The 27,774-nt window shown below is 38.0% G+C and overlaps 1 protein-coding gene across 1 annotated transcript in view; it reads right to left on the reverse strand.

The window, feature by feature from the left end:
- The window catches only part of si:ch211-63b16.4 (uncharacterized), a 48,109-nt gene extending 32,454 nt beyond the window's left edge, over positions 1–15,655 (reverse strand). The window contains exons 1-11 of the mRNA XM_049464145.1: positions 15,525–15,655; positions 15,287–15,348; positions 13,448–13,531; positions 12,692–12,818; positions 9,646–9,722; positions 8,402–8,540; positions 8,058–8,141; positions 3,743–3,774; positions 3,591–3,614; positions 3,171–3,281; positions 983–1,062 (exon numbers count right to left, since the gene is read on the reverse strand). Of these exons, the coding sequence (XP_049320102.1) occupies positions 983–1,062; positions 3,171–3,281; positions 3,591–3,614; positions 3,743–3,774; positions 8,058–8,141; positions 8,402–8,540; positions 9,646–9,722; positions 12,692–12,818; positions 13,448–13,531; positions 15,287–15,348; positions 15,525–15,621 (917 nt within the window). The 5' untranslated portion in view covers positions 15,622–15,655. The remainder of the gene's footprint in view (positions 1–982; positions 1,063–3,170; positions 3,282–3,590; positions 3,615–3,742; positions 3,775–8,057; positions 8,142–8,401; positions 8,541–9,645; positions 9,723–12,691; positions 12,819–13,447; positions 13,532–15,286; positions 15,349–15,524) is intronic.
- Positions 15,656–27,774: the final 12,119 nt, after the last annotated feature.

A 27,774-nucleotide genomic window follows, 5' to 3' on the forward strand; every position in this document is an offset into this window, starting at 1 on the left:
ATTAGCTATTTATCTAACTAACTTAGCTAGCTAAGTAAATAACTCTAGCTATGTTATCTTTTAACTGTCAGCTTATCCAGACTTTCGGTACCTCTTGCTGCTCTGCTGGGTGAGCGCGTTGTTTGGCTCATTCCTTGTGGCTCACAGCTGCTGCTTTCATAGTACCCTCAATCAGACAGTCTGTACAGCCCAGTTGTTCAGAGAAAGAAAAAATAAAAACGGAGGAAAAAAGCCTCGGACTTCAGCTTATTTGTCCAGCACTAATGCTCCTGACTCAAAAACCCTCTCCTCCATAGTCCTGGTCTAGAAAGTGCTCGCCACTAACCTCTAGCATTGCAGCTAACCGGAGGATTCTCGCGCTTCAGCGCCGCTAGCCACCGCTGAAGAACAGCTGTCCGCTTAAGAGGTGAGATATGAAAGTAAAAGTGAATCTTTCTCTCATTCTTCACCCTGTAAAATTTTACTACACCCAGTATTACTACACCCAGAGGCAAAAAAGTGGCCCCCCTTTGGTTTGGTTTGGCTTTTATTATCCATTGAGGAACTACTGTAGGCTTTAAGTTTATGTTAGTTAGGCTTTTGAGAACCAACCTCGTGACGTCACTTTCAGCACTGGGACAAGATGGTGCTGCGCTTACTTAAGGAAATGACATTTAGATTGGTTATTATTTTAATTCAGTTTCACTGACAACTGTTCAACTTTGAATTATTAATTTAAAGATTTGTTAGAGTAAAAAATACATCTTATGAATTATACTAAATACTTGAAGTGTTTAATGTCCACTTTAATATTTCATACAGCAGCAATTTAACTGACTACAGAAAAGCAAAATAAAATAAAAAAGTGTATTAATTAATTGATGTATCCTGTGTTTAGTCATGTGCTGCTTCAACATCTTCAGCAAAACTGCTGAAATGTACTAAATTGTGTATGATGAAGGTCATGATGTTTATGAAGATGAAGCTGATGAAGGTGACTCACCAGTCTCTCAGTGAGCGGGTGAGTTTAGACTCTCTGTAGGGAACATGTTGACATCCTGCAGAACTCAGAGAAAAGATCACCTGAAGAAATTCCAGGAAAAACTACATTAACTGAAATGAAACAACAAGTGTAACCATATCCACAGAACAATATAGCCATTTTATACAAACTCATCAGTTAATCTACAATGATTTAAAACCAGTTTAGACCCAAAATCTTCTCAGTCTCACATCGTATAAATACCCCTCAATCCACTCAGTTATTGCTGAGCATTGTTTGGATAATCCCCACTTTACGAAGCGTTTCTGATTCTTGTGTTTTGATCTCTTGTGTACTGACCTTGTTTTGTTTTTCCCATTTACCCTGAATTTTGCCTCTCCTCTGATATCACCTTGCTGTGACCCTGTTTTTTTGACGACTCTTTGTTTTGGGCTTTTTGATGTATGATGTATCTGCGTCTGAATTCTGCTTGAACATCACACCTGCATTTCATGCCTGCAACTTCATACTGCCTTCAAACCAACATATTTTCAACATCCAGGGACTTTTACACTTTTTTCAACAAGACAATGCCAAACCACATGCGGCAAACAATACACATTTGTAATGTGTTCCAGGCCTAAAATGCAGCAAATTATGTATTTTATTACAAATTAAAATAAAGTTAGCACGGCAAAGCATGAAATATATTGGGTTCATACTGTCCCCAAATAAAACTTTTCAGATTTATAGATAAACATAGTACAAAAGAAAGAAAATTTGTCTTTGATAGATCCAGATCAGTCAAATGTGGCATGCCCGTTCCTGAAACAAACGCAGACTGTAGACCACTGTACCACTGTAGCGGTGCCAATGCTCACCTGGGGAACCAGAAACCCAAGACAAGTGTCAATAGCAACAGCAAAATAAGCTGTTTGGCAATATCAGAGAAAGCTAATTTTCCTCTGCTCAGTCTGTCCAGCTTTTTTAAATCTCATAACCTTTGTTTTTCAGAAAAGGTCCACGGGACCTGCCTTTATCTGAAAGTAACCATGGTAACATGACCATTTTCAGGATCCTCTTGAACTCATTTTTTAAATGTGATCTCCACCCTCCACTCCCCCTCCTGAGCACAGAACACATTTAACACTTTAAAGTCTGAATTACAGCAGGGACAAACAACACATTATAACTTTATAGAACCTGTTTCATATACAGTGGTATAAAATGTGGGGGTATAATAAATCATTGGTTGTTCTGATCAGCAATTTTAGTTAAATATATCATATAGCAGGTGAACACAGTGATATTTGAGAAATGAAATGAAGTTTATAGGATTTACAAAAAGACCACTTTTAATCACACCACAGATTATCAATAATATTCTGGTCTGAGATGATCATTCCAGAACATTGTACTTGTTTCTCTACATGAATGTTTTAGTAGATTTGATCAGTGTCGTTGTCTTGTTGAAGTATCCAGCCCTGGCGCAACTTCAACTTTCTCACTGATTCTTGAACATTGTTCTCAAGAATCTGCTGATATTGACTGGAACCCATGCAACCCTCAACTTTAACAAAATTCCCAGTACCTGCACTGATCACACAGCCCCACAGCATGATGAAACCACAACATTTTCCATCATGCATACCATGCTGGCCTGTAGGAGCGGGTCTGTGGGTTGACTATAACTGTTCTCATCATATTTCTCATCTGATTATCTGAGATTTTTCTTGTTCTGCCACTTTAGACCTTAAATAGAACTGTATCTGTGATCTTCCATTTCCTCACCATGGTCCTCACAGTGGAAACTGCAGCTGAAATCTCTGAGAGAGATTTTTGTATTTTTTCTCTAAACCAGGATGTTGAACAATCTTTGTTTTCGGCTCATTTGAGAGTTGTGTTTTGAGGCTCCCATGTTGCTGCTCTTCAGAGAAGATGCAAAGAGTAGAACAACTTGTGATTGGCTCCTCAACTCTTTCTCATAATTAGATTCACCCGTGTACGTAGGTCAAGCCTGGACCCCTAAACAAGGGCCACAACCATATTAGCTCCAGGGGGCAGTGTAGCGTGTCTGACCTTTCAAAAAATTTCACTGTGTATACGTACAGAAAATATAAAAACATACAGGCACATTATTAACACGTTATTCATATGTGTGTTTATGGTTAATATTACAGCACCTGAACACAATTAAAACTTTACTCACGTTTCTGAAGATGGTGAGAGAGCGTTTGAGAGTTTTGGCCTCCTGCGGATTTTCTGGAATCACATGGAAACTCCTCCTTACATCCTGAGATACAGAACTGCGGTATGCAGCCTTTCACAACACACACACACACACACACACACACACACACATACAGATAATAAAGAGAATAAAATGAGTAAGTGAAAGAATAAGAGGGGCAAGCACTATAAGTTATTTAGTACTCACTATGAATTTTATACCATCTACAAATTAATCTACTATGAATTATTCAGTATCTATGAATTACTCAGAGATTACTATAAATGTATGATGTTACAATGAATACAGATATGCAGCCATATGGAAAAATATTCTAGAGCTAAAGACAGAGAGAAAGTGTATGTGTGTGTGTGTGTGTGTGTGTGTGATTAATCTTACTTTTGCTGAACTCGCAAGATCCACCTAAGAAAGGAAAGAGATGTGTTTTCACTAAGGAAATATTTAAACACGTACACACACACACACACACACACACACACACACACAAAGCAGTGATGTTTTAGAAGAATGTCTGGGTGCTATCAACTTACCAGAGTGAGCTTGCCAAATGTTAGAGGTCCCTCTACAAAGCACACACACACACACACACACACACACACACACAGACTTGTTGTATTGCTTTATATTTAGATCTGTATTATACATGCTGTTGTTGTCACACTAAAGCCTTGTATCTCCAAAACAGCAGTTTTACATGAAAAGAAAAAACAAATCTATGCAAATTGAAATTAGAAATTATTAGAAAAGTATTATTATTAACTTAGAAAAGTCTGAACACAAACACACACTAGGGTGGATCCTCTTGTTAAAAACAACACAGAGTGAGAGCAAGGGCTATCCGGTATGCTCTTATCACCCAACAATAACACACACACAAACTTGAGGGGGCTGGAGCTCTGCTAGATTACCGGTTGTGTAAGTGTGTGATGGATGTGATGAGAAGAGGTTGCTTTCAGTAAAGTAAAGAATGCAGTAATTGGGACATTTGGAGGATGTTTAGTTTCAGTCCACCTAAGTAAACTGACATGCCACATGTTACAAGACAGGAACTAGTTACCATGACTTTTGCTGTAACTTCCGGAAGTGAAAGAACACTGCGCTGAACTTCTGGACATGCCGTCAGGGTCTCCTATATTGAATATTAATGCACATTGAGGGAGTCACTTCTTCTATCAATGTGACAATTACCACCCACTGCACCATAAGACCATAAGAAAAATGGTCTACTCTGCCTTCAGGTCATCTCTTCTATGATGTATTGTTGGTACACGAATAACACTGAGGTTCAATGAATGTTAAAATGCCTGGAAATGAAATGTCCCATCCATCTGGCACCCACTGCCATCTCTGTGGAGGAATGTTGGTTCACCCTTCTTTGCAGAATTGTTTTAATTCAGCCACATTGGAGGGTATTGTTTAAGATTATCCACAGCATCTCCATCAGACCTTTTGTTTTTTGAGCCATTCAGAGATGGACTTGCTGGTGTGCTTCAGGATTATTGTCTTGCAGCAAAACCCAAGTACACATGAGCTTGAAGTCACAAACTGACAAACCACTATGTTTAAAATTTTCACTTTTCTTTTGTTAGCCAGAATATTTTCACAAAGTCCAGGGGATCATCAAGATCATCAACATATTTACATATCAACATACAGTACTGGTTTTTGCTTTGACTTTGTAACATTTTCCAGACTAATAGATGATCAATGACTTTCTTCTCATCTGTTTTTGAATTCCTTCACATCGGGGCATAATGTGCTGCTTTTTGAGATCTTTTATCTGTTTTATGTTGTCAGACAGGTTCTATTTCAGTGAATTCTTGATTCTACAGGTCTGGCAGTAATCAGACCTCTTTTTTATATTTACTCTTATTTACTTGTACTGTTATTTTTGTCTGATATTAAACATTTTTTTTATTAATCCCTGGCCACTATCCATTGGCTCCATTGGCTATCCATGTTTCCATTTATAGCAAAAAAAAAGGATTCAAATAGGTCACCATTCCTTCCCTCCTGCCACCCATTTTCCCAAAACTTAAGCTATGTATGGAGGATTACCCAAAGTTAAGGTTATCAGAACATGAATAAGGTGCACATAGACATAAACAGACATAGACAAACATTAACAGAGGTACACAGACAGGATTGACAAAGATCAACACTACAAAATATATATTGGAGTTACAATTCCTACGCTGTCATAAGAAAAATACCTAGTTATATAGCATACAAAATAGAGTAGTCCTTCCAAATTTAGTATGTTGTGGAAAAAGTGGGAGTTAGCTCTTAATGTATTGTTAAAAGTATGAACAAGTTTCATCAAAAAGTTTTGTACTGTTTTTTAAATATGCTGTAATTCTCTCCAGGTTACAATGATCTGTAAGCAGGTTAAGCCAGTGATTTACAGAAATTTGAGTTCTGTTTTTCCAGTTAAGTAGAATTCCTTTTTTATAAACGTTAAGAGATATAATTAAAAAGCATCTAATATATTTGGGGGCTGTTAATGAGGTGGTGTCATTAAATAGTGCTATGATGACCAGACCCAGGATCTCAGATAACCTGCCCATGACCAAAAGGCTTGAAAATAGTTAACTATTAATGCTGGGCAGTATGGGCATTTGTTACTGTGGCTTAATCAGTCAGTCGTGTAATGGAATCTATGAAGGATTTTATATTGTATAAACTGCAGTTTGAGGATATGTTACTACAGATAAGTTGCCAATTAAGGTCACAAGCTTGTTTTATATATGCTGACCATTTTTAATGGGAATGGATATTTTTCTATTTACATTATATATATGTTATATAAATTCACCTTGTTTAAGTAACTTTAAATGAAAAGCTAAAACATGGTTAGGAAACTTTGAAGAACTGACAGTTTTCTTTATACTGTCTTTGATCTGAATATGCTGACAAAACAGTGATCTGGTAATTTATATTTTCCTTTTCAAAGGTCATAAGCAGGTCATTAGTATATAACTGTCAGAGGCTGGTTACTCCTCTCTGTCTCCAAGATGTGAATGGAAAAGGTTTGTTATTGATTAGAAACATAGTGTTATTCCACAATGGGGTGTGTTCTGAAGGGGAGAAGCGGTAATTGATTATTCCATTGGTCTTCCAAAAAGCAGTCAGAGTGGTATTTATTGTGGTGTACTGGTAACAGCTTGTTGATTTTAGAGTTTTATCTATAAATGGAATACTGTTGATATTAAATTTCTCAAATAAGATTTTTTCAGTATTTAAGCATGATTGGTTCGTATTATCTATCCAGTGTCAAATGTAGAGTAGTTGTGAGTTATAAGGATAAATGTAGGCTATTTCATCTTTCTAGGTTGGCTTGTAATGCGGACAATAAAAGTTCAAAATTAAGTTTATACAGACCTTTGAGGTTGGAGGAAATATGTATAGCAAGATATTTAATAGAACGTGCTTCATATTTAAATTGGGTGCTGGTATCCCAATCAAACCCACCTAAGGGCAAAATCTTTAGAGTAAAAAAAAATTAATAGAGTAGCCAGACACATTACTATGACTATTAATTAGATTCTGGACTGATTGGGGTGATTCAGATAGATCTGAGATATAGAGTAAAATATCATCTGCATATAAACTTATTTTATGATGATATGATTGAGACTGAATACCTGATATTTTTTACACTGTCTAATAGATGCAGAAGGGGTTCAGTAAAAAGTGCAAATAATAATGGAGATAAGAAAGAGTCTTGTCTACTTCTTCTATGAAAGGCAAATAGTTTGGACTTGTGTCTGTTTGTTAGAACAGAGGCAGTGGGCAAGGTATATTATATCTATATCCAATTTCTAAAATATGATCTAAATCCAAAATGTTTGCAATATGGTGAAGAGAAAAAGCAATTCCACTCTTTCAAACGCCTTTCCAGCGTCCAGTGACGCTACTATGAATGGTGTCTTATTGTCTTCTTGTGTTTTCTGAGGAGTGTCTCCCTTTAGTAAATCCGGTCTGATCGGTCTATTAGTGAGGAAATGACAGTTTCTAATGGATAAGGCTTTACCCATCATTTTTATGTCTGCATTAATAAGTGATATAGGACGATAGATAGATAAAATGCAGTTATGTCCCAACACATGAACACAGCACTTAATTCACTAATTCTAAAACCAGATAAAAATCCATCCTGATGGATTTTTATCTGGTTTTAGAATTAGTGAATTAAGTGCTGTGTTCATGTGTTGGGACATAACTGCATTTTGATACATTTCTGAGATTACTTTAAAAAATAAAGGTGCGATAAGAGACCAGAAATGTTCATAAAATTCTGCTGGGTCCAGGTGATTTCTGATTTTGCATTAGATGAGCATTGGTGAGAGGTTTGTCTAGTAATTTTGCCTGATTATTAATTATTTAGGAAGGGTGACACTCATCTTTTACCTGTTCAGGTGGTGGTTTTAGAGATTAGCAAAGAATGATCTAAATGTGTCAGTAATTACTGAGGGGTCCTGATTATGGTTCCCAGAGATTCTTTAGTTGATTAGCTAGGAACTTTCCAGTTTTATTTCCATATTCAAAATGCTGAAGTCTGAGAATAGTAAATTCAATCTTTTAGTTTATAATAGTATTAAGTTCTTGACAAGTTTTAAGAAGTTCTTTAAGAACTGCATCATTTGGTGTTTAAGAGACAAGTTGGTCCAATCTCCTCAACTCATTTTGCAAGTATTGTTCTTTTTTATTAAACTATGTATTAGAACTAGTAAGTTCTGATATTAAACTATGTTTGATTATCTTAAAAATGGGGGCACATATTTTTTCACGGCACTGTACATACGTACAGACTGATACATACATAATAAGTCTGTTTGTGCTCACCGTTATCAGACTGGTCTTTTGTGTTTGTGATCATGATGTTGAACACCATGTGAGACTTGCTGGCAAAATCACCCTTCGAAACACCTGCACAGAAACACAAAGTTTGAAACAAAGCCATGTATTGACAATAAAAACTACTTGACTTGACTTGACTGGATAAAGCTCCATCATCCCTCCAGAGAACTCAACAAACCAATACTGGGGGTTTTATTCCACACCACCCATTCTTAGTGGTGCTTAGTGTCCCGTTCTTTTGGTTAATGCCGTGGGGCACCTTAAAGCACCAGTACGCTGTATAAATACATACAAGGTGGAGCTACTAATACAATCAGGTCTCTATTCACCTGTGTTCCTGTGGGCAGTCCCACTGTAGTATACATGCAGTAGTTCCTGGGAGGAGCTCACCTCCACCTCTCTCAGCCCTTCCAGAAGCACTGCTTCCTCTGTGTCATGAATACGGCACACCTCGCTCACCTGAGGCTCCTGAACAGGTAGAAGAAATATGTTACGTAGAAAATTGCTTTTGAACCTCTGAAGAATGAAGAACTGTCCTGTCGTTCTCTCCTCATCACCTACATAAGCTGTGTCTCTCTACACTCCATAGTGATTGCTTTGTAGAAGAGCATGAATCAGGCATTTGGCGAGTTGCTTTTTAAGATTTCTGTGACAAATTCTGCATCTCTGCCAGAATCCAACTCCTCTTAAATGCAGCCATGTCACATAGCAGAGTAAGCATACCAGACTTCAATTAAAATCCTTTTATTTCTGTTGATAAATAAGGGTTAATCTACAGTTACTGTAGATACAGTAATCAGCAGTGAAATCTGTTATAACCATATTGATGCATGAACCAAGCTGCAAGTGAACCAAACCAGGGTCCAGCAGGTTTTTATTGTCCTTTGGCCTAACCTGTATTTCACAACAACTTTAAACACACTATTTGACTTCGAACCAACCTGAAAAATGTGAAAGATCAAACAAGGTAGGTGATAAAACACACCTAGTACAGGGGTTAGACAATGACACTGAAACACCTGGTTTTAGACCACAGTAATTTATCGTCCCAACGGACAGTTCTGGTGGAAACAGGAGAGTTGAGGTGCACATTGAATTCTGTCTTTCAGACAGCTTCCTCTTGCATCCACAGTTAATCCTGTTGGATGTGGTTCGTCCTTTTTGGTGGTATGCTGACATTACCCTGGATACCGTGGCTCTTGATACATCTTGGCCACAGATGCGCCAGCGAGACGTGCACCAACAATTTGTCCTCTTTTGAACTCTGGTATGTCACCTATAATGTTGTGTGCATTGCAATATTTCTCTTACTGGTGCAATGTGCCATTAATGAAGATTGGCCACCAGGCTGCTCCAATTTAGCCATGAAACCTCCCACACTAAAATGAAAGGTGTTTCAGTTTCATTGTCCAACCCCTGTAAATGTTAATATTTGGGGGGTTAATATGGCTAGGAATGAATCAAAGCATAGCATATAGGTAGCTTGCGGGTGGTTTTAGTCTTTAAAAGCAATGTTAACGTTGTTTGGATCATTCTTCAGAAAAACCATAGACAGTTTGTAGAACTCACTCACCAGCAGGTCATAGATCTTCTCATTGGAGATGTGGTAGAAGGATGCTCTGACTACAGTACAGTGAGAGTACTCTGGAGCTGAAGAAGTTCAGTAACATTAAGGATGGGTTTCTGAATTTGGTTTCATTCAATTTCATTTCAATCAACATTGCAATGAATGAGAGATTATACATTATGTCCCCAAATGTTTGTGGACACCCTTTTTAAATAAAGGCAGCATTCTTCTGTTTTGCTGATTTGCAGATGTGCAAATTAACAGACACCACTTGTCTAATCCAGGGAGAGAATTGTTGCCAATAGAACAGGACCCTCTTATTCTTATTCTGTTGGCCTATAGGCATCATGCAGCTCGTGCAACCTAATTTCCATTTAGAGGTATTGGTAAGGGGCTGGACCCCAATTTGATATAATCATATTTCAGTATCAGAACCCTCCTAAGTGACCCATGAAACCTGTAAAATATAGTACACATATCATATCAAGTATAACTCTAACCAGCACAAAGACATTCATTCAACATTGATTCATTCAGCTCAGAGACACCATTACCATCACCAGTTAGCTGTGTAAATTCTTGTTTTTAAGTGTTTTATGATTGGATTCAGTGGCATGATAAGTGTTAGTTACATTCTATAATTACCCTCCCACCTATGCCCCACAGAATTATTATATTTTATCGACTGAAATCAAGAAATACCTTGTGATAAAAAAAATTGGCCATATCATCCAGGACTAATTTGTAGTGAGAAGGACAAACTACAAAAGTTGGCCATCTGAGGGTCATGTTAAGTGGAGGATAGTCCATAAGATATTGAGCCATGAGATGTTCAGAAGCCCTTAAATCACTAGCTCAGTGAAGCACTTTAAGCACCATCACTTTTTCAGTTAGGTTTCTTGTGGAATTGTGCTTCAAATACAGAACTTTATGTTAACCAGATTAGTTAAGGTTAGGTCAATATTACCTACAGGTGCTGGTCAACGAATTAGAATAATTTGAAATAGTGCAATCATGAAATTCTTTGAATGCATTTTTTGTGCAGAAAGCAAATCAGGTGTTCACCGCACCTGTCCTACTCGTTAGACTAATCACAGAACTCGTTACCTGGAAAAAAATTTGCTCAGCTGAGCTTTCCAAAAGGCCCATTTAGGCCATTTAACTGTGACACTGTTGTTTTATTGAATTAGAATAATGGAGAAACCGTTTCATTGAATTAGAATAAATGCTCGAATTTTTGTTTTCTGTGAAGAGTGTTCACTGTGCAGTATAAAGTCAGGGTTGAGTAGAATTTCTAAGTTGTAAAATCAATCATGGGTAAGCAGCGCGACCTCTCAACCGGAATAGTGGCTCAAATTCCGTCTGCAAAGCTCTCAAGAAAAACTGCAGCAAGCGCACCAACCGTTCCGGCGTCCGAAAAACTTCTGCTCGCGACAACAAGCAGCTGAGAAAGATCGCAGTCAGCAACCGGTTCAAGTCCACTTCCGAGCTCACCGACTTGTGGAACAAGCAGACCGGCGCTGACGTCTCCAGATCAACCACTTACCGTCGTCTGCGCGAACTCGGCTTCAAATCTCGCGTTCCAGCAGTAAAACCGATGCTGAACAAGAAACAAATGGAGAAACTGCTGAAGACTGGCAGAAAGTGGTCTTCAGTGAAGAATCACGCTTCTGCATCTCCTTCGGTGACCAAGGTCCTCGTGTCTGGCGTCGTGGTGGCGAAACCTACAACCACGAGTGCGTGAAAAGATCCGTCAAGTTTCCCCAGAGCGTTATGGTCTGGGGATGCATGTCCGCTCGAGGTGTAGGGAAACTCTGCTTCCTCAAGAAGACTGTCAATGCTGCCGTATATCAAGATGTTCTGGAAACGTTCCTGATTCCGACTGTTGAGGAACAGTTCGGCGAAGAAGACTTCATATTTCAACAGGATCTTGCACCGGCTCATGCGGCAAAGTCGACCAAAGATTGGTTCACTAAAAAACAGCTTGAAGTTTTGGCATGGCCGGCCAACTCGCCTGACCTCAATGTCATTGAAAACCTTTGGGCCATCGTCAAGCGGAAAATTCGCTACAGAAAGCCTACTACGCTGGACCAACTGAAGCAGAACATCGCCACTGCCTGGGAAGCTGTGAGTGCGGAAACTTGCGACAAGCTGGTCAAATCGATGCCGCGGAGACTTCATGCAGTCATACAAGCCAAGGGGGCAGCCACAAAATACTGAGAAAGTGATGATTGTAATTATAATAAAAATTATTCTAATTCAATGAAACGGTTTCTCCATTATTCTAATTCAATAAAACAACAGTGTCACAGTTAAATGGCCTAAATGGGCCTTTTGGAAAGCTCAGCTGAGCAAATTTTTCCAGGTAACGAGTTCTGTGATTAGTCTAACGAGTAGGACAGGTGCGGTGAACACCTGATTTGCTTTCTGCACAAAAAATGCATTCAAAGAATTTCATGATTGCACTATTTCAAATTATTCTAATTCGTTGACCACCACCTGTATATAAACAGCAAATTTAAAAAATATTAACCTGTAACTGTGGTGTTAAATGCATTATAGTTAAACATTTGGGTGAAACTAACTTTTATGCTGGTCCACCTCAGCTGAGGGGGGGGGGGGGGTGGGGGAGGTAAATATATTTAATAAAAGGGCACTAAGACCCAAACGGGCAGGTGCTCAAGCACCCTCCATCCCCCCTCTGCATGTGCCTGGTAAATTATTCAATGCCACTAACACTGCTATTATGCCACTGAATCCAATCTGATCCTCACACCAATGCTCCAAATTAGAAAAAGTAGAAAAACTCCCCTGGGTAGTACAGACAGTAGAGACAGTTACTCCAACAAGGACACATTCTTTTTAACAAACAAAAATGAATTAAGAAAATTGTCCAAATATTTTTGTGAGTTTTATTCTAATTGGCTTGTTGAAAGACTCCTGAGAACTGCAGCGTGAGTGGGCAGGGCTAAACTCAAGTATGCAGAATGGGTGAGGATATGTTAATTGAATTGGTTGTTATGACCACAGACAAACACTGTCCCAAGGATACAGCTGAAGATGTCATCAGCAGCCCAGCTGATGATGCCCCTCAGTCTGCCACAGGGGTCCCTGCTGTTAGGGGGCCTGTATGCAATTACACACCCATTATATCCCTTCATTAAATACTCCAGCAAGGGCTGAAGGGAGAGAGAAAGAGAGAGGGAGAGAGGGAGAGATTGCCATTATTATAATATGTAATCTGAGTAGCAGTGATAACACAATGTTTCCTATTGGTGGGAGCAGCTGGAGGGCTGGGTAGCGGTGGTGTTAAAGGACATTTGGGGGTTAATATACACTACCGTATTTTTCGCACTATAAGGCGCACCTGATCATAAGGCACACTATTAATAAACCTCTATTTTCAGACATAAGGCGCACCGGATTAATAAGGCACATTATGCAACACTTTTATTAAAATCAAAACGAGCGCTGGATGTTAATTTACACAGATTTCTCTTTGGGTGAGTAAAGACCTTTTGTTTATTTACAGTAAGCTTAGATATCCCTATACTCACCGTGCCAGCTCTGCTCCACAGCTCAATGCTGGGAAGGTTTTATACTCCTCTAGTCTACGCCTTGCATTAGCCAATAGCAATCAAAAATTTGGGTGCAACTAACTTTTGCCAGTACTTCTTAGCAGTGCAGACAGAACAAGCTGTGTGTTAGGTGTGGAGTTACACATCTCTGTTAGTAATGAGTGCAGCTTAAAGTAGTTAAATGGAACATTCATTGGGGGTGTACACCCACTTTAAGACATGTAGCATACCTGGGCTGTTGACTCGTACACATCTCTGAGAGAAGCTTCTTCATCACAAACAGCATCAAACTCCAGAACATGAGCATGATGACCCTACACACAAACACACACACACACACAACAATCATAACACTTTTAATCTACAACAGTATCTGAGACAGCGTTTTGTTGCTGTCTCATCCTCTGAAACTGCACTCGAGTCTGGCTTATCCCAGTTCTCAGGTAAATGCTCCGTATATGCAGCGTACTTTGGTAGTATAGCGCTGTACCCGTGAGTTACTGTTTGTTTTGGTTTCAGTTTAACTCCTCAGTGGGAATTGTTGGCGTCTGACCAATTGTAACGCTGCCTGACGGCATTTTCATCAGCTCTGTAAGTATACGAACCGCTTATCTAGTCAGGGGGTAGTAAAATGGGTTTAAACTTTATATTTATGCCTTCTGTGTTTTTAATTTAGCGGGTCCAGCCGATCTGGTGTGATTACTGGCTGTTGCATGAAGATAGCATCCTGTAACGGTGAAATAAGCTGCCGTTTTGCCTCCAGAGAAGTTTAATGAAGCTCTAAGACACTTTTATTCTCTTAAGTGTGTTGATAACTGTTGTGGGAACCGATATCATTCTGTGCTGAATTATCGGACTGCAGCTTGTGCTCATGCACACTGTTTTATAGCTGAAAAGCTCTACTCTTACTTACTTACTATTTGTTTATAAAACTCCGTCTACTATCAGTGCAACTATATTACACCTGTGGTGTATGCATTGTTATTTTTGTGCACTGATGCTTCATCTGTAAATTGTTTGCTGTGTGCAATAGTTAATCCAATCTAAACTGTATTTTGAGCCATTGTATTGTGGTCCTTTTTATATTTCTGATTTTATTTGGTAGTTGTGGAGTAGGTGCATGAGGGATCCAGGAGGGGAGATTGAAGTATTATTTTCACTTTGCTTTACTGGTTGGGATTTGATTTATTTTCTTGCACGGGTGACTTTTGTTGTGATTTTGATATTTTTTAGTTAAATTTTGGCCCCCACCTGGTGAGCTTCAGCCCTACAACAATTAAAATAATTAGCTTCTTTGTAATTTCTTAACTCAAATGACCTGTTGTTGATTTTAATGTGTTTTTGAGCATTGAGTGGGTCTGGTGATATTAATATTAAAATTTTCTTTGTTTTGCAGCCGTGTGTATCTGTCTATCTATCTATCTGTCTATCTCTATCTATCTATCTATCTGTCTATCTCTATCTATCTATCTATCTCTATCTATTGTTGTTTTTTTTTTTTTTTTTTTTTTTTTTTTTTTTTTTATAAGCCTATTTTGATTAATAAAATCTTTTTGGTTAATTGAAATCCTTGTCTTTGTACTTTCTGGTACCCACGAACCTGAAGTGTTAAATTTCTTTGGGTGCAATTCCCAAAGTGGCGTAGTTGGCTGCACTGGTGTAAGGGTAACTAAGGTATTTACATAGTTTAGGTAAATTAATTATTTTTATTAAGTCCTACCGCTCGCTCCCCGCCACATATGCAGAGAAACAAACAGACTGTAAACATGGGTTGTCGTCTCCTTAGGTCATGTAAGATAAGGTACGGACATTGCATTATATCAGAAGCAAAAGTGGTTCGTGTCTAAAAGAATGTAACATGAATTTGAGTTCAACGCAGTTTTTTAAGAAGTTTGACCAGTACTTTATTCCCCACCTGTAACATTATACATAATACTTATTAATGTCAAACATGATACATGTCAATGCAGCCAGTAGAGCAGTGCATACACATGTTTCTCCACATCCTCCACAAAAAAATCCTATCATGACAGACCTACATGTGTGTGGTCAATCAGAGCTGCACTCACCCTGCCAGTTTGGAGAGTGACTGTGTTAAGCCCTGAAACTCTGACTGTCGCTTGCGGCTCGGCTGCAATCAAACACAACGCAACAAATGAATAATTGAGTGAATGAATAAAAGGCTGATTAATCATTAAATGGATCAAATAAACTATTAAATGAATAAACTCATTTAACTTAACATAAAAGAAGTAATGATTCATTTAATATTCACTCATACATGGGAGCCAGGACTTAAAATCCAACCTGTGTCTGTCTGTTCTGGTGGGCAGAGGCGGAGAACCACCCTGAAGTTTTTCACAGTTTGTTCTCTCTCCATCTGAAGGTCATCCTTTACTCCCATAATCCTCCTCTCAGCTTCTGCCCAGTGCCCAGTCAGCGCTGACCATCTTCACAAATCAAAGGTGAAGATATCCGAATTCACACAAAAAGTAAAACATACCAGCAAATGTATATTGTCCAAATGTATGTCTATCTGCTCTTTCAGTATTTACTCTTGTGAGAAGGCTTTAGACTGCAGGTTGGAACACTGCTGTGAGAAATATTTGATGGCATTCAGCTGTTGATTAGTTGCATAATTTGTTTCCAAGTCTCCCCAAAAACACACAATCATCACTTCAGAGAACTCACAGCTCCACGGCTGAGGAAATTTAAACCCAAGTAGTGCAACCTTGGTAAGGATTACAGTCATTTACAGTCTGTAGTCAAGGTACACCATGTATCATGTTGTGAGTTTGTGTTTGTTTAGTGTAATTTAGTTGTAGCACACGACCCCCTACCCCAGCACCAGGAGGGTTTACATTAAGAATGAAACACATAATCAATAATATAATAGAATGTGATGTAATACAATATAATTGTCATTATCAGAATAGTGTCCCATAACTTAAAACAAAATGTTTTTTTTGTTCTTTTGTCGATTTGTCACATTTATATATGATAAAGAACGTATATCTTTCCAGCTTAATCACTGTTTATTTATTTTCTTTTTATTTTCTGTCATACATGCGTCTACCCTTGAGTCATGAACTACTTTAGAAAACATATTTATGATTTAGATTTTCTAAAAGTGTTTAATGACAGGATGGAAAGCTTAAGCTAAGTGTGAAGACAATAAGAGCAATATTAAGTGGAATTAATCTTATTAATTAGTCCCTTCAGTCCCTTGAAAATAAAACAATATGAAGGTTGAGATGTCACTAATGTAAAATGTTACTTTATTATTTTTGGACACATTAAATAGCTTGATATTTTTATTAAAATAGCTAGAGGAATAACTGTAATAATCAAGGGTTCCCAAGCTTCTTAACACATCGCAAAACTTTTTACAGCCACGAGGGATACACCAGGCATTTATTCAATATCATTCAACATTAAAAAAATGTACAAGGCTATATGCTTAATAATAAAATGTATTTTATTTTTATTTTAAAAAGTTATTTTGTGTGCACATATATGCATGTAATTTCCTGAGAACAGAAATGACATCTTTTTGGTAGAATGGCCCTTATTTTGTTATATTGTTTTTTTCATTAATTTTATTTCTATTTTTCCCCATTTTCTTCCCAATTTTGCACAGATAATTACTCAACCCACTCATTAGGACTCCCCCTATCACTAGTGATGCCCCAACACACCAGGAGAGTGAAGACTAACACATACAGTACCTCCTCTGATACATGTGAAATCATCCACCACCTCTTTTTGAGCTGATGGCAAAGCTGCATGGTGGCAGCTTTGGTGGCAGCTTTAGACCGCTGGACCACTCGGCTCCCACTCTCTTTTTCTGTTTTATATACAATTTACATCAGCTGCCTTCTTGTAACAAATCAACATATTGTCACAGTTTTAAGGCCTTTGCTGTTCTTAACTGAACAGTACATTCAGATTGATTAGTCTGTTTTAGAGGACCCGAGCTTTAGTGCAGAAACTCATTTCAAATGCATCCGTGTATGTGGCTCAGCAACAGCATAGGCTTGACTGGGAAGTAGAAAGGGCCAACTGTAAAGTTAGTTTTTACATTAATGTGCCTTTTTGATGTCATGTGTTTGCAGAAGTGAAGGAGGATTAATAAAGGGACCATAGGAATTTTTTAAGCGTTGTTGTGGGAGGGGCACTTGTCCCCATTGCTCCCCTACAACCACCACTGGGTATCCACACTGCTGTATTTTCTTCATTGGATTAATGCTGGCTTTTCTCGGTTCTCTCAGTCAGAGGTACAGTGGCTGCTTCACTTGTAGATAGTCTATCTTTAATGTCTTTTGTTTTCAAAACCCCTGTTTTAAACTATTTATCCAATCAATCAACAAGTTAATACATTAACTAAATATCTGTCACATGTTAAATTACATTTACTAAAATAGCTTTTACTTTAAAAAACGTAAAAAAAAATACTTAACCACTTTAAAAATCATTCAGCTTAACCAGGCAGAACTGCAGACCTGGCAACCCACCCACATCAAAGATTACTGTACTTGAAGGTTAATACTTTATAGTAAAGCTTAACTTTCATCTATATTATTAATAATCTGTTCATTCAGAATAAGTTTAGAAAAATGTTCGGATCAGTAATTTCAGTTAAATATATCATATAGCAGATGAACATAGTTTTGAGAAGTTACAGAAAGTGTTTTTTTATTTAAATACTTTTAGCACTAATTATTGGAAAAGGGTTAAAGATATTGTTGTAAGTTGATTAATCCCTTGACCTACATACACAGGTGAATTCAATCATGAGAAAGTGTTAAGATGGTCAATTGCAAGTTTTTCTCCTCTTTGCATCTTCTCTGAAGAGTGCCAACATGGGAGCCTCAAAACACAACTAGAACAAGATTGTTCAACATCTTGGTTTAGGGAAAGAATACAAAAAGCTCTCTCAGAGATTTCAGCTGTCAGTTTCCACTGTGAGGAACATAGTGAGGAAATGGAAGATCACAGGCACAGTTCTAGTTAAGACCTGAAGTGGCAGAACAAATAAAATCTCAGATAATCAGAGGAGAAGGATGGTGAGAACAGTTATAGTCAACCCACAGATCAGCTCCAAACACCTACAACATCATCCTGCTGCAGATGGAGTCACTGTGCATCGTTTAACTGTTCAGTGCACTTTACACAAGAAGAGGCTGTATGGGAGAGTAATGCAGAAGAAGCCTTTTCTGCACCACAAACAGAGTCGTATACCGTCCTCCAAATAACTCAATTTTAGGTTAATCAGTCCATATGCACCTGCCTAATTTTATTTAAAGAATTATTGCACACTTTCTGTAAATCTTATAAACTTTATGTCACTTTTCTTTGTTCATCTGCTATATGATATATTTAACTGAAATTACTAGTCTGGACAACCAATGATTTAAAAAGGAAAATCATGAAAATTATAAAGGGTGCCCAAACTTTTTCATAGATTGCAAAACATATTGAGATATTATAAGCAAGGCATTATATTGCAATTGTTTAATTTTTTTAAACAATTGTTCTGTTTCGTTCAAATAGAACAGTGGGATCTAAAGTCAGAGTACAACGCTGCCCTGTAGTGGGCGGGGATTAAACACAACAACAAATTAACCACTTGTCCAACACTGTTCTTTTTTCTGCAAACCAGTGGTTGTGGTGGAGCTTTGTTCTTCCAGGTTACACTGAAATTATGCACAAACAGAAGATCTTATTGTCTACTGCACACACTCCAAGTCTCTGGAGCAGTTCAGCACCTCTATTATTCATGCTGTAGTGTGGATAAGTCTCGTGTACTCACCTCTTTCCCTCACACTGTGCCTCCTGAGCTTCTCTAGATCTTCAGTCAGATCACTACTGTCCTGCCTGCTTCCACTGGAGGCTCATATGCATGCAGACGATTCCAGGAGCTCGAGCTTTGACTCACTCTGCGCTCTCTGCTCTGTACACACACACACACACACACACACACACACTTTGAGTCATTAACACAATCTGTAATATTTTATTGACTTGCCCATAAAGAAAAACACAAGTACAATAGTTTTAGGACACCTGATCATTCACTTTTTCTTTTAAAATCAAGGGTATTAAAAAGAGTTTTAGATTACATTTAGCAACAAAACATACAGTGCCTTGAAAAAGTATTTGCCCCTTCTTTTGTTTTTGCTTTTTGTCATAATTAAATTTTTCAGATTACCAAACAAGCTTTAATATCAGACAAATATAACCTGAGTAAATACAAAAAGCAGTTTTGAAATAATTATTTCATTTATTAAGGTAAAAAAGCATTCCAAACCAATATGTCTCTATGTATCTAAATTTAAGAACATATGAGAAAAACTAATTGATTGACATCCATCAGTCTGGAAAAGGTTCTAAATCATTTCTAAGGCTTTCTAGCGGACCATATTGAAAAATATTATTGTGTGTGTGTGTGTGTGTGTGCACGCATTTGCACACACATTTGTGTCAGCTATGAGTGCAACTTAATGCAGCACTCATTACAAACATTTGGACATGTAATGTAAGTATGCTGCACGTACTGCTGTAACTTTCATATTTTATAGGTTTTATAGGTAGTAAAAAGAGCTCTGGAAAAAAATAAGAGACCACTTCAGTTTCTTATTTATAGGTTTATGTTTGAGTAAAATAAACATTGTTTTTTACTATAAACTACAGACAACATTTCTCCCAAATTCTAAATAAAACTTATTATTTAGAGCAGTTATTTGCAGAAAATGAGAAACAGCTAAAATTACAAAAAAAGAGTTTTCAGACCTCAAATATGACAAAGAAAACAAATTTGTATTCATAAAGTTTTAAGTGTTCAGAAATACATTTTTGGTCAATTAGCTCTGGTTTTTAATCACAGTTTTCATGCATCTTGACATGTTCTCCTCCACCAGTCTTACACACTGCTTTTGGATAACCTTATGCCATTTGGTTTGATGGCTTGTGATCATCCATCTTCCTCTTAATTACATTTCATAGTTTTTTTAATTAGCTAAAATCCAAGAAACTGTGTGTGTGTGTGTGTGTGAGAGAGAGAGAGAGAGAGAGAGAGAGAGAGAGAGAGAGAGAGAGAGAGAGAGAGGAGAAACAAGCTGTGGAGGCTAAAAGTTAAAAAAAAAGCATTAGTTTTGTGTCCATTGTGTCCATACATTACATTTGGACATCTAATGTATGAAGAGCTGTTAACCAGTCAGGGACGTTCTAAGCATTTATGAAGACTATAGATTAAATAAAACATCTTAAACATCTCACCAGTGATGCAGGTCAGTCCATACGGGTGTGAAGGTTATGCTCCTCCATACTCCGGGCATACCCAGGGCAGAAGTTTCCTGAGCAGCAGGCCGGAATGTCTCAGATAGGTTTACCCCCTTACCATCCAGCACCTCGCTTACCCCTCCCAGCACCTCTCTGGGGCTTTTATTGTAGTTTTACAACCCACTCAGGAGGAAGAATGTGCAGCATCCACAGACACACACCCACACACACAGCTCTTAGAGTGCTCAGCATCCAGTGGCCAACAACACATTATTGGACTGTCAAGTTAAATGAAGCCTCAGAAACTAGTTGCAGCCGCACTACATGAACACTATAACAGTATAAAAGTAGCAACATTTGCTGCAATTAGAAGAAGAAGGTGACTTCTCAGTCAGCAGCTGTATGATAAGCATTCTTTCAGAAACTCAATAAAAGATCAAGAGAACTCTCAGATATGTGTAGTAACAGAGGGGCATATTTTAAAAAGAGACTATAGAGGAGGTACACCATCAGAAAGTAATAGTTAGAGCGAATCTTCAGACGCTGGTTGTAGGTTTACCTTCACTAAGAGGGTACAGAGATGACAGAGCCCTCAAACATTAGCAGTAGGTGAAGGAGACCCTCAGAAATGTGTTGTAAACGACGAGGAACCCTGGTTAAGTGACTGCAGAGGAAGCAAAACTCTCAGAAAATGAAAACAGGGATATATTTAACTTAATAGAGAAGGTGCAGATGTAGAACAGTTAAAAGGAGGAGACAGGGTGGTGGAAGGAAGAAAGTGACTATAAAGGTAATGTAATAATATATTCCTCAATATAATAATATATTCCACAAAATGTTGTTAAAGAGCTCTTAGATAGTAGCTGTAAGTGTAGTGGAACCCTTAGACATTGGCTGCTTGCATATTTGACATTCAGGGACAGTGCTGGCTGCAAGGGTAGTAGGCCTTCAGTCAGTGAATGTAGGGGCAGGGGAACCAGGAGATATTGAGCGTAAGGGTTGGAGAATTAACCGACAGTGATTGCTAGAGTCATATAACATTCAGAAAGTACTCACAGAGTATTTATTATTACGTACTTATTCTCAGTATAAATACAGCTCTGTAAGGCCTCAGTGGTTTGTGAGAGAACATTAGTGATCGAACAACAAGAGAAAGAGAGAGAGAGAGAGAGCTGCCATGACCAGCTGTGTCTGTGTTAAATATTGGAAATTCCTTCCCTCTTTTCCTCTTTCCTCTCCTGCTGCTCTGCACCGCCCTTACTCGTTACATTCTCAGCCCACATTCGACTGAATTTTTCTACAAACGTATTTAAGGGGGTCATTTTTGTAATATTACAATGTGTGTTAGTGTTCATAGAAAATAAACAGTTGTTTACACTAGTGTGTCGATAGAAGGCAGATTTCCTCCTGCAGATGGCAGTGTAACACTGTATATTGTGCCTGACCGAGCCGGTAAACAGGACACTATTATTGCCATGCTGTACCTATCCATACTTTCACTACACTTCCACTACAGTTCTGCACATTTAACTTGAGTTCTGACACAGTTACCTATAAATTCAATAGTACCCTTTTGTTCCCTTTCTGCTCTTTCAGTTGACTTAGATCGTGATAAAATACCCATACTTTCACTATAGTCAAGTCAAGTCTAGTCAAGTGAACTTTATTGTCATTCAGACTTTACAACAGAGTGCATAGTTGAACGAGATTGCGTTTCTCCAAACTCCAATGTGCAGAAAAAAACACATAAAAACACAGACATACAACTAACATGACATAAATAACAAATTGACAGTGCAGATGCAGAATAGGGGTAATATATATGCATGTATGTATATTGCACAATGTCATAATATAATATTGCACATTATAGCAATAACTTACCTAAGCTATATAAAATAAGTAAACATAACACTGTAAACTTGAAATGTGTAAAGTGATAAAGTGACAAAGTGCTTAATTTTAAAGAAATAAGTCTATTGCACAGAATTTGAAGCATTTAAAGGATATTAATGGCAGAGATTTTATTATTTTGTACAGTTTCATGTGAATATGTGGTGAGGACCATAAGTGTTCAGTATTTGTTGAGTGATCAAGAGTTTAAGTCTTTAAGTCTGCTCATCCGGAAGTGTTTAACAGTCTGATGGCCTGTGGAAAAAAACTTTTGTTCAGTCTGGAAGTCCTGCACCTCATGCTGCGGTAACGTTTTCCAGAGGGCAGCAGTCTGAACAGTCCGTGAGCTGGATGGGTGGCATCTCTGACCATCCTGGTGGCTCTGCTGTGGCACCTTGATGGGTACAGATCTTTTACAGGTGGAAGTGAAGTCCTGATGATGCGCTCTGCTGTCCTCACTACTCTCTGGAGTGATTTCTGTTCTGCAATTGTGCAGCTGCTGTACCAGACCGTGAGGCTGCTGGTCAAGATACTCTCTATTGTTCCTCTGTAGAATGTTGTGAGGATGTGAGGGGGAAGGTTAGCTCTTCTCATCCTTCGTAGGAAGTGAAGGCGCTGCTGTGCTTTCTTAACCAGGGAGGTGGTGTGTGTAGTCCATGTCAGGTCGTCTGCGATGTGCACCCCCAGAAACTTGATACTATTCACAGACTCCACAGTTTTGCCCTGGATTGTGAGTGGTGTGTGCACTGTGCGCTTCCTCCTGAAGTCAATAGTCATTTCTTTTGTCTTGTTGACATTCAGTGACAGGTTGTTTCTGCCGCACCAGGCAACAAGTTGGTTTACCTCCTCTCTGTAGGCAGACTCATCGTCATTACTGATGAGGCCCACTACTGTAGTATCATCTGCAAACCTGATGATGTGGTTTGAGTTGTATTTGGCACAGCAGTCGTGGGTCAACAGAGTGAACAACAGAGGGCTCAACACGCATCCTTGGGGAACACCAGTGTTCATGATGGTGGTTTGGGAGGTGTTTCCTCCAACTCGCACTGTCTGCGGTCTGTCTGTGAGGAAGTCCAAAAGCCAGTTGCACAGTGAGGTGTCAATGCCTAATGGGCCAAGTTTTTCTACAAGGTGCTGGGGGATGACCATGTTAAAGGCGGAGCTGAAGTCAATGAAAAGCATCCGCACATAACTGTTCTTGTTTTCCAGATGGGTCAAGCTCAGGTGGAGTGCTGTTGATATGGCATCATCAGTGGAGCGGTTGGGGCGGTATGCAAATTGAAGTGGGTATGTATATATGCTATAGTACAGTTTCAGATATAAAAATTTAGATTGTGATAAAATATTCATATTTGACTATAGTACAGTTTCAGATATTAAAATTTAGATTGTGATAAAATATTCATATTTGACTATAGTACAGTTTCAGATATTAAAATTTAGATTGTGATAAAATATTCATATTTGACTATAGTACAGTTTCAGATATTAAAATTGAGTTAGATTGTCATACAATACCCACATCTAAACTACAGTACAGTGGTCTTTTAACTGAAGTTGTTTGATACAGTATATATGTTGTCACTGTAGTTTCTCTTTTTTTTATTTGAGTTAGAAAGGATACAGTACCCACACTTTCAATACAGTGTAGTTGCTGCTCTTTTATGGTTATGGTTATGCAGTCTTTTACTGTTACTTTTACTGTTCAGATATTATTATTGAGTAAAATTGTATCTATACTAAAACTATAGTACAGTGCTCTTTTAACTGAAATAGTATATGTATTTTCACTGTTGTAGTTCGTCTTTCCTTTAACTTGAGTTAAATTATGATACAGAAGCCATCCTTTTATTGTAGTACAGTTTCTGCTCTTTTAAGTGAGATGTAGATATAGTTATATGTTTTTATGTAGTAGTTTCTCTTCTCTGCTGAGTTGTTGATTGTTATACAGGATCCATATTTTTACTATAGCATATTTTCTGCTCTTGAATTAGATTGTGATACAGTACCCAAAGTTTCACTGTAGTACAGTTTAAGCTCTTTTAATGATGTCAGATTGTTCTATAGTAATTGTGCTGCTTATTGTGTACTTGAGAATAGCAATGTTAAGCATGATTTTCACATCTGATCATTTATGCAGTTCTCATCATACATAAAGACATTGTCTCCCAACTGTTGCTTTTAGTAGTCTGGGAGTCTATTTTCAGCATTGCTTTTCTCCAGTATGATTCCTGTGCTTGTGTTGGAGTGAAAGTGGGTCAGGAGTGCAGGGTCAGGTCTCTCTGGGGCCGGGTCTGCAGGGGGCCTAGTCCAGCGTTTCAACACAAGCTCAAACAAAATGAGTTATGACCAAAATCAGCAAACACAGCCAGAGCAGAGCCCCCACCAATTGGAGCACTGAGGCGCACAGAGAGCTGGACTCATATGCATCTCATTATAGAACATGGATACAACTTTATGACCCGAAGCTCCACTGCACACATTGGCTTTTAACTTCTAGCAACAAAGTAACACAGTCATTAGCTGCATCACTCCTTTCAGAGCTGCTACTGCTGCAGAGGCTGGAACCAGAGCGCTTTAGCAGATCAAAGACCTGCCACAAATCTCAGTGTATCTCCTGAAGACTCCAGAATATAACTCAGTCAGACATAAAAAAAAGAAATTCAACACAGTTACTCATTCAGGTAACTTCATTCATATTATTAACATTTAAAGCAGTACATATTCTAGAATCCACATACATACTGGACATAGGACACTTAAATACAAAGTTAGAGTTCCTGAAATTTAGAAGTTATATGGAATTCAGAGCCCTTCCAACCTCACAGTTCTAAAATTAATTACTAGAACTACAGCAGTTTCAGAGATTTGAACCCCTACTAAAGTCTAGACCTTATTACTAGAATAATAATTAAACTCTGAGCTCTAAAACATCAAACATTCTAAGACCTACAGATTCACAAATTCTAAACTTCATTACTTCTAGAAATACAATAGTCTACAATTCTAACAGTCTTGTTTTCAAAAACTAAAAGATGGAGCTATAGAAAGCGATCATATCGAACTCATACACATATTGATGTATGATGACCCAATAGCCAATACAAGTAAAAGAATTGAAAATTGTCAGTTACACAATCCTAAATCTCTTATTACATATGATAATCAATTCTCTTGCCAAACCCCCAATTCTACTGCCATATGAATGAAATGTAGTGCTCCAGAAACTCCAAAATATTTTGACTTAAGTAATAGTAATCCTAAATTATCCCAGGCCTATTACAAAAAAAAAACAATTTTAGCAACAGAAACCCCTCAAAAGTAGAAATTAAACAGTAATCTAGAACCCAAGGCTAAATGAACTGTTACAACTAGAAACACAGAAATTATAGAAAATTACTAGAAATTCAAGAATGTAAATATTCGAGTTATAGGTTCTCATGTCCTAAAGAACTCTAGAAGAATTCAAGAACTTATTGTGACTATTCTGAGCCTTCTAAGAAAAGCATTGGGCAATCCAAGAATGAATTCTCAGTTCAGTTTTTGAATTGCCCAACAGGGTTGAGAGCGGTGACCCTATTCAAGGATCCTGCTCCAGCCGAGAAACATGATGCCACACTTCCACACCAACTCATTGCCCGTTTGCCTTAATCAAACAGCAGGGCGTTATCAGCGATTTGCTTTAGATCACACTGGGATATCGCATAACCAGCTACAAACAGACACTTGGCCAGAGCTGTGATGGGCCTGAACAGGTGTGGAGAGGGCATTTAATGCTGGCATATTCTCTAACCTATTTGGACAAGCTCTGATATCCAACCGGTGCACAATCAGTGGCAGGTACTGCAATCCCATTGCACGGGTGCACACGTATGTGTATGGAGGTAGCTGGAAGCTTAGATTTAATGATGGCCAACTCAAGTCCAAACTACCCAGTACTTTATTTCAGCTGCCTGGGCAGCTCTACTTCAGCTCAGCTGTGAGTTAAGCATTTTATTTTGGTGGTCTATAAAGTCCAGATTAGTGTAAGTCTTTTGTTTCTAGTAATAACTTTAATTTCAGGATTACTTTGAGCTCTAAAATGTCTGGGTTTTTAAGAGCTCACAGTTTTAGATTTTGAATGGCTTCAGCAGAAGAAAATACACCTTTTGAAGAGTCCTGACCTCAACCCAATTGAGATGCTGTGGCATGACCTCAAGAGAACGATTCAAACCAGATATCCCATGAATATAGCTGAACTGAAACAGTTTTGTGAAGAGGAATGATCCAAAATTCCTCCTGACTGTTGTGCAGGTCTGATCTGCAACTACAGGAAACGTTTGGTTGAGGTTTTTGCTGCCAAAGGAGGGTCAACCAGTTATTAAATCCAAAGGATCACATACTTTTTCCACCCATGTTGTGTTCAATAAAACCATGCAAACATATCATTTTGTGTGTTGTATTAGTTTAAGCAGACAGTGTTTGTCTATTGTTGTGACTTCGATGAAGATCAGAACTCATTTAATGCAACTTTATGTAATTAAATACTGACAGAGCTGGGCAATATGGTAAATATATATCATATAATTTAAAAATATATTTTCAGGAAACACAATTTATCACAATATTTTAACACAAAGTAAATCAGCACTAACAGATTCTGCCATACAAATACTCTTTTATGCATAGTACAATGATTATTACGATTTTGCTGCACTTCATTTGTTTTTACACTCTCTGTAGTTAAATGAACAGTTGGATCAATGTTCTTTGATCACTGATGATATCCTTGATATGCTTTTATTAAAACAAATCGTGAATAAGGACTATTACAATTCAACCAAATATTCCTATACTGCCCAGCTCTAATCTAAATCTTCAGACAAATCAAAACAAAAAGGTTTTGCTGACTACAGTCTGGAACAAAAGACCAAAATTGTGTCCAACCTACAGAGAAGATCTCAGTCCAGATGAGCTGAACCATGGTCCACTTCAATTGCAGTATAAAACAGGATCAGTTACAGGAAGTTAATGCAGGCTACCATCACCTACTCATCAACAACAAAAGAAAAAAAGAGCCAGTGTTGTGCCAAAATCCAACACATTATGCAGCAGAATTCAAAGATCAAAGACAAGATTTCTATGACGATCATTCTGCTGTGTAAATAACACATACTTAAAGGGAGTCAGAATTTAGCAGTAATGTAAATTTGTCACAACAACTCGATAAATTGATAACATGCTGACATTCAACACAAGCCCCAATTCCAAGTACAGAGACACAGCTCATGTAGGTGATCACAGGACATAGTAAAGTTCCTCAGTGACTCACTGCAGTGTAAAATCAAAAGTTCACAGAATAAACATACACAAAGTAACAAGCACATGAACCTTGGTTCAGACT

Source organism: Astyanax mexicanus, chromosome 14, assembly GCF_023375975.1.
Source record: "Astyanax mexicanus isolate ESR-SI-001 chromosome 14, AstMex3_surface, whole genome shotgun sequence".
Taxonomy (NCBI): domain Eukaryota; kingdom Metazoa; phylum Chordata; class Actinopteri; order Characiformes; family Acestrorhamphidae; genus Astyanax; species Astyanax mexicanus.